The 13607-nt window shown below is 40.8% G+C and overlaps 1 protein-coding gene and 1 pseudogene across 3 annotated transcripts in view; both read left to right on the forward strand.

Annotated features, from left to right (window-relative positions):
* rbms3 (RNA binding motif, single stranded interacting protein) overlaps nucleotides 1-13607 on the forward strand; it is a 339603-nt gene that overhangs the window by 64859 nt on the left and 261137 nt on the right. For all 3 annotated transcript variants that reach the window (XM_008422426.3, XM_081612665.1, XM_081612666.1), the window contains exon 3: nucleotides 9342-9545. In XM_008422426.3, coding sequence (XP_008420648.2) covers nucleotides 9342-9545 — 204 coding nt within the window. The remainder of the gene's footprint in view (nucleotides 1-9341; nucleotides 9546-13607) is intronic.
* Nucleotides 602-2365, forward strand: LOC103472760 (calpain-1 catalytic subunit pseudogene; annotated as a pseudogene).

The raw sequence follows: 13607 nt of genomic DNA on the forward strand, positions 1-13607 counted from the left end.
AATGGTTTCGCTAGGAGTTGATCCGAATATTCAGGTTTGGTGTCAAGAAGAACAAATGGGGCTTCAGTAAGAGCAAATGACTGATTCAGACAACATATTCTGAACAGTTTTCAGAAACTTCTTACTAAAATAAAAAAAAAAAAAAGTCAAACTGTGGAACACATAAGAACATTTTTATTTCTACCCACATATTGGGTTGTTAATGTCCATATTTCTGTATTTGCTTTGTGTACTGTAGTGAAATGTTGTAGCATGACTCCATTAATTAATATCTACCAGCAGGGTTGGTTGGTTAATTTATTAGGTTAATTAATTAGGTTAGTTAAAGGGCATCTGGAAAGTATTCACAGCGCTTCATTTTTTTATACATATATTTGGTAAAAAATAGAAAACTAACACATACACATAACTCAGCTTTTGCTTAATACTTTGTTGAAGCTCAAAATCGAGCCGTTTCTGTAGGCGTCTGCATTAAAACAAAGTAAAACACATTACTTGGACCTGCCATATTTTAGGGACTTGGGTTTTTCTGTCGATGTCTGCTAATTAAATCTTTGAATTCATTCAGCAACTTCAATTGGCGTTGTGTTAAAATGGAAACATGGGGAGGCTAGGAGGAGGATCAAGGTTTTTTGTGATGCTCAGAGTTATAGCAGGAACACCAGGACGCCAGGGCATTTCAGCTTAGATTCCTGTTCTGCTAAATCATTTTTGTTTTTTTGTCTTGCTCCATGGCTGTGAGGCACAATGTCTGCAGGCTGATCCGATTATCAGAGAGCAGTGTTGTTTAATGCTCAGAGAAAAGAGAAAACACACCGTCATAAGATGATTTATCAGAGGAGGAAGCTTAAATCCTGTAATTTAAGGTACATTTTGTTGTCTAACTTTACAAGAAATATTAACACAAAAGACAGTCAAATGAAAGCCTTCGGAAGTTTATTTTATACTTAAAATAAATACATTATTTTAAGTTTGTGTTTAAACTTCTGTTCAATCTTACTGATTGAACAGTAAGTACCAGAACCAGGACTTCTGGGCCCTGAGGGAGGAGTGCCTGCAGAACGGAACCGTCTTCCTGGACCCGCTCTTTCCGGCAGAACCTGGCTCGCTGGGCTTCAAGGAGCTGGGTCCGCTCAGCGCCAAGACCCGGGGCGTGGAGTGGCGCCGGCCCACGGAGCTGGCGGCGCAGCCGCGGTTCATTGTGGGCGGAGCCACTAGGACCGACATCTGCCAGGGGGCGCTGGGCGACTGCTGGCTCCTGGCTGCTATCGGCTCTCTGACTCTCAACCAGCAGCTCCTTCACCAGGTGGTCCCTGGTGGCCAGGACTTCAGCCACCTGTACGCCGGCATCTTCCACTTCCAGTTCTGGCAGTTTGGCCAGTGGGTGGACGTGGTGATTGACGACCGGCTGCCAGTTAAAGACGGAGAGCTGCTGTTCGTCCACTCAGCTGAGGGAAGCGAGTTCTGGAGCGCCCTGCTGGAGAAGGCCTACGCCAAGCTGAATGGTTCGTACGAGGCCTTGTCCGGCGGCAGCACCACTGAAGGTTTTGAGGACTTCACTGGCGGCGTGGCGGAGATGTACGAGCTGAAAACGGCTCCCAGAGATCTGTACCGGATCATGGGCAAAGCTCTGGAGAGGGGATCTCTGCTGGGATGCTCCATAGACATCACCAGCGCCTTTGACATGGAGGCCATTACCTTCAAGAAGCTGGTGAAGGGCCACGCCTACTCGGTGACCGGGGTCAGACAGCTGGAGTACCGCGGGCGGCAGGAGCGTCTGATCCGGATCAGGAACCCCTGGGGTCAGGTGGAGTGGACCGGAGCCTGGAGCGACAGCTCCTCGGAGTGGAACGCCATCGACTCTGCAGAAAAGGATGAGATGCTGTGTAAGATGGAGGATGGAGAGTTCTGGATGTCCTTCCAGGAGTTCCTGAATCAGTTCTCACGTCTGGAGATTTGCAACCTGACTCCAGATGCACTGAGTCAGGATGCCACCAGCTTCTGGACCACCGTGACGTACGAGGGCAGCTGGAGGAAAGGTAGCACAGCTGGAGGCTGCAGGAACCACCCCAACACCTTCTGGATCAACCCTCAGTACAAGATCACTCTTCTAGAGGAGGACGATGACCCTGAGGATGACGAGGCCGCCTGCAGCTTCCTGGTGTCTCTGATGCAGAAGGACCGCCGCCAGTTCCGCCGCCACGGCCAGGACATGCACACCATCGGCTTCGCCATCTACCAGATTCCCAAGGAGGTCCGAGGTTCTGCAGGTGTCCACATGAAGAAGGACTTCTTCCTGCGCCGCTCCTCCTGCGCTCGCTCCGACAGCTTCATCAACCTGCCACAAGAGAAAAAAAAATCTTAAAGGGGTAGTATTAGGTGTTTTCCAGCCACATAATGCCGTTTAATAGCACAATCAAGTTACTGTTAGCTTCCGTTGCTAGAAAAATGCTGTATTAAATATGACTTAAAAGAAATTTGACTTTGCAACTTAATGTGAAGTTTTATTAATACTTTATGAAACTCTTGCTCTTTCTGACACTCTGCCTTCAGGAAGTCATCACAACATCACTCCACTATTAACCCTTAAATAGCGTTTTTACCAGCGTTTCACTGAGAAGTAGCCATGTACAGTTCCATCAAGTGTTTGCTAACTGCTGCTGGCTAGTCTGAAGGAGCTGCTTTTTGGAGGCGGGGCTTCTGGAAATAAAATAGAATGCAAGATTTTTTATTTTTATTTTACTATATTATTTAACAGTGGGAAAGTTTCATTCCGACTTGATCAGTGATCATATTATGTGATTTTCCCAAGGTAAGATTTTTGAATTCAAAAATGTGATACTTTCAAAAGACTCCTTCAGGAGCTTCTATCTGCCATTGCTAATGCATTTGTGACACCAGGTCAGATTTATTTTTATTATTTTTAAATCTACAGTGTATCCCCTATGCAGAGGTGCACTGCGGTATACAGAGAGCCATTCTATGACAGCCCTAACTATGCATGTGTCACCAGAGGGAGAGGAGAGATGGGAGAAAATCACTTAAACACAGACAAATGGACTCGGGAGAGCTGCCATGCTCTGGTTCTCCTCAGCGTGTTAATAGAGTCACAATGTGCTGTGGGTGAAGCATTATTCAACCTTTTCACTTATAACTGGCACTGATAACTTTCCGAATTTCAATTTTTACATGCACATTGAGCCAAATAGCAGTTTTATGAGAGATGCGTCACCTACAGGTTTTGTGGCCAGTTCTCATGAGTTCTTTCTGTGCACTTTTGATTTTAATTCTAGACATAATTTAAAATATTTTGTAATTTCTAGATAAGGTCCATGTTTTTTCAGCGTTCATAATATTATGCTATTGAGCTTTCTCTCTGTGTGTGCTAATAATATCCATCAGAGCATTGGGCAGCATTATTTGTCTGAACAAAACCCATGTATGTTTTTTTTACCTTGCATATCTGAAAATATTATTATTACCCAGTGTCACTGCAAATGTTTCCTTGTGTTTAGATTTTTTTTGTGTGTAAAATCTATGAATCTATTCTTGTTGCTAATTGTGTTCAAGGTTGTAGGGGGTGGTCGTCGACCCTAGCCAGTCGATCACAGGGTTCAACATGAATAACGGAGACCGCCCCACACACACACACACACACACACCTAGAGGATTTTAATTAGCTGAAGATGCAATTATTTCCACTATAGATGGAAACCAGACCAAACAAACATGCACAGGGTGAATACATTTTAACAAGCACCCAAGATTTGAACCTGGGATTCCCATGCTAAATGCTGTGGGCATTTGTTTTTCACCCAAGTATTAAAGATGTCGTTCTACCACAAACATCATCCATGATTTTGAAGAGATTCACTAGATGGTTTTTGTTTATAAAACTTAAGTATTGCATCAAAAAAAAAAAAAACAGAAGTTGGTGAAGAAAATCTTGTTCAGTTCTCATGATTGAATTGGTCACATAGAGTGCACACATAAGAGATTGTTTTTGTTTTTTTGAGCATCATGTGCGTAAAGCATTCTGTCATTTTCATGTGTAACAACAAAAAAAACAAAACGCTGATCATTTCAAGTTGGTTTTGCCAAACTATACAGTGCTGGAAAACCTCTGCCTGTCTGTCTAAGTGTTGCAGAATATGATTTTTATTAGGTTACTGTGTATCCTTCGAGGGCATGGGCTGCCAGTAAGAGGGGACAGACTGAAAATGGAGTTACTGTCATAAGCAATACATAAATGCACAGTGAAGCACAGACACACATGCATCTGTTTGCCTAATATGTAAAACATTCCCCCTTAAAGCAAAAAATAGCAAGTGTAACCATATCCTTTTATAAGCCAGAGATATATGGAGCGACTACAGCTATCTGATGAGGTGTTGAAAGTCTGTGACATGAATTTCAGTCTGGGGACCAATCATGCATTCTGGTAGAGGAATGTTGAGACCGTCAGATCTCAGTGTAGTGTAAAAGCATCACCCTACCCCGTGATTTAAAGGCTGAATATAAACCATGCAGCCTTAAACTAGTTTCACCAATGACCCCCCCCCCCTCCTTTTTTTTTCTGTGCAACTTGGGCATATGAAACATTTTTATAATTTAGTGCCGCCTTGGGATAGAGTCTTCAACAAAATACCTCTGCATACAGTGTGTGCATTAGTTTGAAATGCCTCCTCTTTGGCTGAATGATCCCCATTTATAAGGCCACTGGAGGTTGTTGCATGACTAGAGGCAGCACTTAAACTCTATGAACTGGTGAATAGTTGCGTTAAAAAGCGTATTTGACCATGCAGCTTAATGTACCATACTCAAGGCTATCCTTCCCCTCTGGCTTTTACAGTAGCAGTGTCTGAATGTGCGAATGCCTTTGCAGCTCTCAATAACCTGATTCAGTGGGATCGAGCTTAAAATGATGATGTGTCCTTCCTTCCCACACAGTTCTCAAATTTGACCCTATGACTGAGCCTTTGATTGTGTTAAAAGCAGAAAAAATGTTCACCTTCTCGTTTTTTGTCTTTAGGCTGATATTTCCTATTTTAAACCGGCTCCTCACACATTGTTGTTGTTTTTCTCACATTTTATGTTTTTTTTATTTTTTTATTATGCCACTGGGACTCCTTTCTAACCATAGATTCTATGTGGTAAATTGATTTGCGCTGCTTTATGGGAAGCAGACTTGTCCTGTGTTATATTAACATGAACCCTAAACCTGTCGTTATATATTTTACTTATTATGCAGCGCTAGCCAGGGGCGGATCTACTGGGGTGACATGGGGTGGCAGTTGCCACCCCAAATGAGAACCTTGCCACCCCTGTTGCCACCCCAGCTGGCGACTATGAATTCAATAGTTATGGGAAATTGGGTATTAAGCGCATGAATCTTTTTTTCCGACATTGAATGCAACACAATGTAACCTGACACCTACTGCTAAGTAGCGGGAAGTGCGAGAGAAGGACAGAACGCGAGGCAGCAGCATTGATATGAATGGATATAAATTACTGGATTGGACAATACATGACTTATTGTGCGCCACACATGCGCCATTGCTGTCCATTGAGTCAACATTATGGGTGGTCAGGAAAATACCACAGTCACTCAAAGAATCAGAAAAATGGACGCAATATTTAGTGGTTAATTCAACCCTATGAATTGGATAACAAGGGGTACAGATTTAACAGGGGAAGAAAAAGTTTTAACTTAAATCATTGAACAAGTGAGCAGTGGGTCAGTTATGCTAGCTTAACTGTTAATAGCCTGCCACTGACTTTGATAATCTTAGCATGTGCTGCGCAGTTTGGTGTGTTTTGCTTCCGTTAGCACTAAAACAGGTCAACCAGCACACCAAGTCATCAGTAGAGCAGCTGTTTAAATCAGCTAATCAACCGCCGCTGTGCTCAGGCGAAAACTTATTAATAATGACAATATAGACATCAAACCTGACAGCATAATGTAACAGACTGGATGTTCTGTTTTGGTGTTTTTGCTACTTTTTTGTGTGGGAAATGTTTGTTTTTTGGTGTTGATTCCCCTGATCGGTAATCTCTGCTCGATTGAGCTGTTGCCTGTCGGTTGCCATGGCAACGGGTCCGTGTAAAGCCGACACACAGAGCGAGAAAAGGCGGAATAGATGTGGTGTTTGGTTCTTCACCTGTTTATCAGCTTTATTGTACCTTTATTGCGGCGCACTGTCTGCAGCCGCTACAATTCCTAAAAGTTAAACAAGCGACAAAAACTGAGCTAATCATCAAACTACGCATATTTAAAATGAAACGATTGACCAATATAAGATAAATTTGCCCTTCTTGCATCTTGACAGAACTAACTGAAGCAAAACTGTTTATAGATTTGTATCACGGAGAATTTATGGTAACACTTTATTTGAAGGGGTGTGCATAAGACTGACATGACACTGTCATAAACATGACATAACATCTGTCATGAACATGAAGAAGTCTTTATGAATGTTTATGACAGTTGTCATGAAGTGTCATTCCATAAATAATGACACTTTTAATGCAAAGTTGTTGCATTAAAAGTCCATTATATACTGGCATATGCTGCCACCCCTGAAAAAAATCCATGCCCCCCTCTTGACACCACATAAATATGTTTCTAGATCCGCCACTGGCGTTAGCCCTTACATTTTTCTCTATGGATCATAAGTGATGAAGAATATGGGCCTGGAAAGCTTTTGTAAGCACAACTGCGAGTTTGTTTTACTGCCTTAGCTTTTCTTTAAATCATGTGTGGGGTAACCTTTGACCTCAGTGAAAATCTTAACAAAGGCTACCATCAACTGTACATCACTAGTTAGAAGTAGATGGTGATATACAGCTGTACTTAATTCAAAGTTCTTTGTGTTTGCTCTGCATGTAATGTACACTTGTAGTTCTAGATCACGTGCAGTTGTTGGATGTTCAAATATGTAATTTGACTCCATTGTTTGAGTAAATCCAAATAAGAAAAAAAATCATTTTAAAGTAATCTATTACAACTATACTTTTACTTAGTATGCTGCAATTTCTGCAGTTGAATCAAATACTAAAAATGACACTATTTACACAAGAAAAGTGTAGTTTTCACCACTAAAGTGATTCTTAAATTCTTATTAGTTGAAAGTGTCAGCTGAAGGATGGTGTATTGATCAGATCAGGTCTTGGCCGTTTCTAAGAGCTGATTTTTGGATGCTGTAGATAGTTTAGCACTTTTCACACTTCTCGGATCTCACATTACTCACATAGAAAGACATTATCAATCAGGACCCCATACTGATCAGTGCATTACTCAAAATCAGAATCACTAACTATACTCTTCTTCTGATTGCTGTTGCTGGTGAATGTCTATATGAATTTATTTTTTAATTTTATTGCCAGTTTACTAAGCCTTTAAGTTTTGGGTTTAGCAAACTGGGTAAAACCCAGTAAATTTTTTAACAATCACAGGATGGTTTGTGTATGGGGGTCTTGTAAAAGTGACAGTAATTATGCCTACAATTATTCATAACTGACAAATTTGGCTTTAACATATTTTAGTTTTACCAACTTTTTTTCCTACGACAAGAAAAAACATCTACCATATTTTCCGCACTATAAGGCGCACCTTCAATGAATGGCCTATTTTAAAACTTTTTTCATATATAAGGCGCATAGAATAGACGCTTCAGTTTGGGTTGCCATTTTGTTCCATACTCTATTATTACACATCCACATTTGTAAAGAAGTGGTCCCCGAGTGCTTTATATAGTAGGCTGACCCAGTCATTGTTTCACTCAGTGTTTGTGTTGTGATATTGTGCCCAACTGCTTTCTGGGTAACACAGACCAACCAACACGCTGCCGCCGCGGTCTCTGCGCCCCCGCCCCTCCCCCCTCCCGGCTTTAACTGTATTATCAAACTTTATTAACAAACCAGCGTTCTGACAACTATCCCAACATGACCCACGCGCACTTCTTCTTCTACGGGGAAAATGAAGTCGGCGGCTGCTTACTGTAGTTGCTAGACCTGCTGTGGCTCAATATTGGTCCATATATAAGGCGCACCGAATTGTAAGGCGCACTGTCGGCTTTTGAGAAAATTGAAGGTTTTTAGGTGCGCCTTGGTGCGGAAAATACGGTAAATTTCAAAATCAAAGTATTTTTGGTTTAAATATAGTTTGAGACATATCGTCAAACTTGCTGACTTTAGGCTAAATTTGAAAGGTATTAAAATAATTATTTTTAAAATTCACCTTTTTTTTTCTTGTGGTTTTGCATAACAATAAGAGAGACTATATTGCACAGCATTCTGACTTTCTCTGCCGTGTGACATACTCTGTCACACAGCTGTTGGAAGGAGCTCTGGAGTAGAAACCTAAAACACAAGTCATTCAATTATGGGATGTTTACGTTGTTGGGGTTTTAAATGCAGCCCCATTCAATTGATTTGCAGTTTGAGCCATTCGATGTCTCTAAAACCCACAAAGTAGATTTAAAAGTTGCCCTCTGTGTCTTTAATTCATCTTTGTGATGAATACAAGAACGAGGAAGCTTTAAGTTCTTTTGTTTGCAAGCTGTTTTTTTAATAGAATATTAACTGCAGCATCTACCACTTAACATGAATTAAAGTGATATCTGTTCATATGAAGCAAAAATATTCAATAGAGTGCTTTCATTTGTTTTCACTTTACCAAAAATAATAGCTTAATGCAGTAATACATGCTGTTGTGAAATGTATTGAGAGTAAACAAATACCGTTTTTGCAAATGCTAAGGTGTGTGCACAAGGTTTTGTTAAAATACCTTTAATCAGTGTGTGCATGTGTGTCCCGTATTTTTTTTTCCGTGCTCCAGTGGACATGACAGCCACGGTAAGCCCATCTCACAGCAATTTAAGTCAGAGTGTCAGCAGCTTCAGCCCCGTGTTTCCTGAACCCTGTTGATGCCTAGCACATAATGGCACACTGAGAAGCCTGTTGCCTGCCCACAATCCAAGCATTTTATCAAACCAATCAGCATTTTTGCAGAAAGAACACATCTCAACCGTGACAGAAGGGGGTTTCACAACATCTGGTGCTCCCGGAGAGAACCAAGGAGGGAGGGAGCAAAAGAGAGCTCGCGTGAAAAGAACGTGTGAGAACAATCTTGCTGGTCTGGCATGGAGATTTCAGATCAAAACAACATCCTGCTTTCTCTCCTAACACAGGTCACCAAGAGTGCACGTAGCTGTCAGCGCTTGCCTGTTGCAGAACCAGGCGTGCTCGCAGTCGTGATGGTGATTTTTCTCAATGTGAATATTAATTGCTGCTCTCCCTCTTGGTTTCTCTTCTGCATGCTTCCTGTCTCGCTCCGTCAGGCCAGCGCAGCAGTGAGAGGGTACCACAGCAGCAAGACGACTTCCATCGGCTCTGGTTGGGCCTCTGGGGTCAGTGGTGGTCAAGAAAGCTGGAGCAGCCACTTCACTCATGCAAGTCTTCAGCAATATATACCTCACCATCAACAACATCACCAAACTCCTTCCACACACACAAGCTACTCCTTCTGCACGGCCCATACAGCTGTGAGTAATGCTTTTAGCCTGTTTGCTGGAGGAATACATCAGTGCTTTTCCCTGCCTGCCTGTTTTTTTCCTCTTTCTGGTAACCATTAGTGGCTTTTTCTATAAGGGTGAAGTTGTTTCAGTATGCACACATAATGTACTCTTCTTGCATACCTTTTATTATTCTTCTTTGGCTTCTTTCTGCGTTTTTGTTTCAGGCTTTCCTTTTAAGTCCCCTCCAGTTTTTTTTAAATCTCCCCCTCCCTTTGCTTGTCTTCTCATGTGACTGCTAATTTTCCTGCTCCTTTTCTGCTACTTCATTTGTTTTCATTTGTTTTCATTTCATCCGTCTCCTGCACTGACCATGCTTAAGGAGGCTAATTGAGACAGAGACACTTCTGTGCCGTTTGTCTTGTCATTATCTTAGAAATTTACTCCTTTTTCACAGTCCGACTGGTTTGACTTTTCTGGTCCTGTTTCCATTTGCTCATAGTTTTGGTCATGAGTGGAACAAACTAGACATTTTGTATGCAGTATATTTTTGAGTTGATATTATTGATTTTTTTTTCTCAAAACTTGTTCTTGAAATTAGAAAATTGATAAGATTTCCAAGGACTTGTTAGATAATGTGAGATTCAAAATCCCTCACAGTACCTGTGTTTCATCTAAATGCTTAGGAGAAGAAAAAAAAAAAAACATTTCCTTCCGTGTTCCCCAGAAGCAGAAGGGGAGGTTGTAGGTATGGGGGGAAATATTGAAAATGACATTACAATTTAGCCTCCTTTCCTTTGATTCCCATAATCCAGTGCAGTCAATTCCTCTCAAACGTCACCCAGTTGGTACAAACTGGGTGACTTTTGTGTAACTTAAGATCAGTTTTAATCCAGACTTTTTGAAGACTTTTTTTGTGAAGTACTCAATGAGAATGTTATTAAACAGTTGACTTCATGAAGACCGATAAGCACACCAGGAAGTCATGGTTTTATAAAATGATCCCAATCTTGGAGCATCTGTTGAATCCATCACCTGATGAAAGAAACGGCTTTGCACTACTTTGAACCACCCAAGTCTTGTTTGTCTACAGACATGCGGAGAACGGAGAGTATTAACCAGAGCATTAACCAAGAGGCCCATGGTAACTGCGGAGGAGCTGGAGTGATACACAGCTCTGGTGGGAAAAATTAGTCAACTAAGTTGACTTTAGTCATGCTCTGCAAAAAATTGGACCTTTCTGGAAGACTATCAACAAAATTGTTATATAATAAAGAAATCAATGAGTTCTCTTTGTCGTTTGTCACCAATCATGCACGGGTCACCGGACATATATGTGGAAGATGATGTGCTGGTCAGATGAGGCCAAAATTAAACTTTTTGACCTACATATAACACATATTATGCTCCTTCACCCTCAACACACCATCCCATAGTAAAACGTGGTTGCATTAGGAAAACAAGTAATTATTCTATATCACAAGTTAAACAGTGTTGTTATGCATCTATACACAAAAACATCCTCTGAATTTCTGCTTGTAAAAAGAAAAAAAATACTAATGAAAAACATGGAAGCAAACCAAAAGTGACTTAAACCTTTTGGGAGAGGAATACAACCACAGAGCGTTATTGCTCTGTTTTTCTTCCCGTAATAAATGATTTTTACAAGCCCTCACACCACGTTTCTCAATTTTCCAGCTTTCCACGACTACAATCTCATCTTAAATATGCCCCACCTTAATTCCCATCTGCTCATCTCTGCATGTTGAGACTTACCTAAAGCACTCGCATGCACGAAGGGAAATCGGACTGGATTTGGATACGATAACCATCGCTGTATGTTCGCTCCATGTTACACAACTCGTGCCTTTTATGTTACCTGAAAGCATTCTTTGTTTCTAGAAAGCAGGAGAAGATTTCCATTTTGTGGCTGTGGAGCAGACAGATTCCTCTCCCAATCCCTTGCTTTGCACAGTTGTCACCATTACAAACACTGCAATGCTGCAGACTTTTAAAACTGGAAAAAGTCAAAGAGGATCTCTGCTGTTTGATCCCTGTCATGCACAAAAACAAACAAACAAAAAAACATAAAACTTCACATGACTGGCATAAATGCTGTGGTTGTGGTTGGTATTGTTGCAGCACTCTGTCATGTATAACAAATTTTGCAAATGTTGGTCCTTTTTGCTTTCATTGCCAGTCTGTCCCCTAAAGAGCTAAAAGTCATTGTAATTCTTAACCACCCTGGACCTTTGATTGACTAGTTACTTCGTAGTTACTTCAAGTTACAGATTCTTAAAGAAACTAAACTTAATTTGTCTTTGATTTAAAAGACAAATTAAATCAAAGACAAATTAAGTTTGTCTTTGATTTGATCAGTTGCTAGTTTTGTCTTTCATAGACTGGACATAATGTAAGATTTGTGTGTACATGTGTGAATTTTGCAAACAAAAAAAAATACAATTTATTGATTGCGAATGTATACTTTTCATGATGGTAAAACAGGAAAATGAGGGCATAAAACAAGAACAGTATTAAAGTGTCACAATGATCCATTCAAACTCCAAACGGGTGATCAATCTGCTTTGGCAGGACCTTAATAGAACTGTGCAGAACTAATAAGAGAAAATGTTTGTATCGTTGAAAGAGTAACCACTGCTGTATTTAGCGCTATAAGTTTGTAAATCATGCATGTATTTAGGTTTACATGACTGTAGTTCTGAAATGGTTGAAGGAGACGAGAAACCTCCAAGGAGAACCCCCCACCCCCTCCAACAAAAAATTACTTAAAAAAATTGGATACTTAAGATAAAAACTGGTCTCTTATTGGATAGTATAGACAGTCGTATTGTCAACCAAATATTTGACATACATTCATTTCAGTGAATCGCTTCTTTGTTTATGGTTTGAATATTTTTCAATGTACTTCATCTGAAGGGTTGTTGTGTTTTAGAAAGCATCACAGCATTGCTGCTTTTGGTAAAACTGGGAAAGTACATGTTGCATGCAGCAACAGCATCACTTGAATAGGGATGAAAAATCCCCGAAAGTATTCCCAGTCGGCAGGACATTCTGGAAACAAGACCAACATTCTCAAGAACACACACACGCACACACACATACTACTCTGTTTGCCCTGAATATGCTTTTGTTTTTGTGGGAAGCTGGTAAACCACACATCTGACAGTAGAACCTGACTGGTCTGGGTCGCAGATCACTTTGGGGTCATCAGACTCTTACCCTCTTCCTCACCCTCTGCTCTTAAGCCAGTGTAAAATCTGCTGGCTTCGATGTGCCTGTTTAAATGCAAGTGTAGGGATGGTGGTTTTCTTTATGCCTTCTCTTTTAAACCCTGCAGAAACCAAAGTTTCCCCCAATGTTGAGCCTTCCATGCAGCTAAAACATGCTTCAGTATTGGTGTGTAATGTTTGTTTTATATGACGGGGACGTTATTTGCAAAACATACTGGGCTGCATATGAACCACAAATCCCTCAGTTCACATCCAAGCTGAAGCAGACTTTCTCTCATTCTACAAACTCCTTCAGTCAAAAACCTTTCATTTTTTATTGCGTCGTTTTATTGCCTCCCTAAATGCTGTTTTGATTTCAAGCTTATTAGATGTGAAAATGTCCTACAGAAAGAAAGGAGAAGAAAAACAAAACTGATATCGCAGCATGAACGTGTCCTGTTGGTTGAGAGCGGCAAGAAAAGGCACGGAAAAAGAAAAACAAGCAAGGATCCTGCAGAGATCAAGAAGCCTCGCCTCCAGTGGGTTTGTAATTACAATAGAAGCGGATACATTTCCACTTTTAATATGGCGGGATAAAGTTTGCTCAAGGGGGGGAAGGTGGAGAGACAAAACAAAAGTGAAGAAAGTTGTGTCTGGCAGGATGAAGGCAAAAACATAGTGAAAGTCATATATAGTTGTTTTGAAAACGTAGCCAATATTTCCACAAATGATCCTTAAGGTAACACAGTTGGAAAGTTATGAACAGTTTCTGTTCAGAAGCTGCATTTATACAAAAAGGTAAAGTGTTTAATAGGCAGAACCTGTATTTAGTCTTATGTTGCTTTTGATAAAATAAAAAAAA

Source organism: Poecilia reticulata, chromosome 11 (genome assembly GCF_904066995.2).
Source record: "Poecilia reticulata chromosome 11, P_reticulata-male-v2, whole genome shotgun sequence".
In the NCBI taxonomy this organism is placed as follows: Eukaryota; Metazoa; Chordata; class Actinopteri; order Cyprinodontiformes; family Poeciliidae; genus Poecilia; species Poecilia reticulata.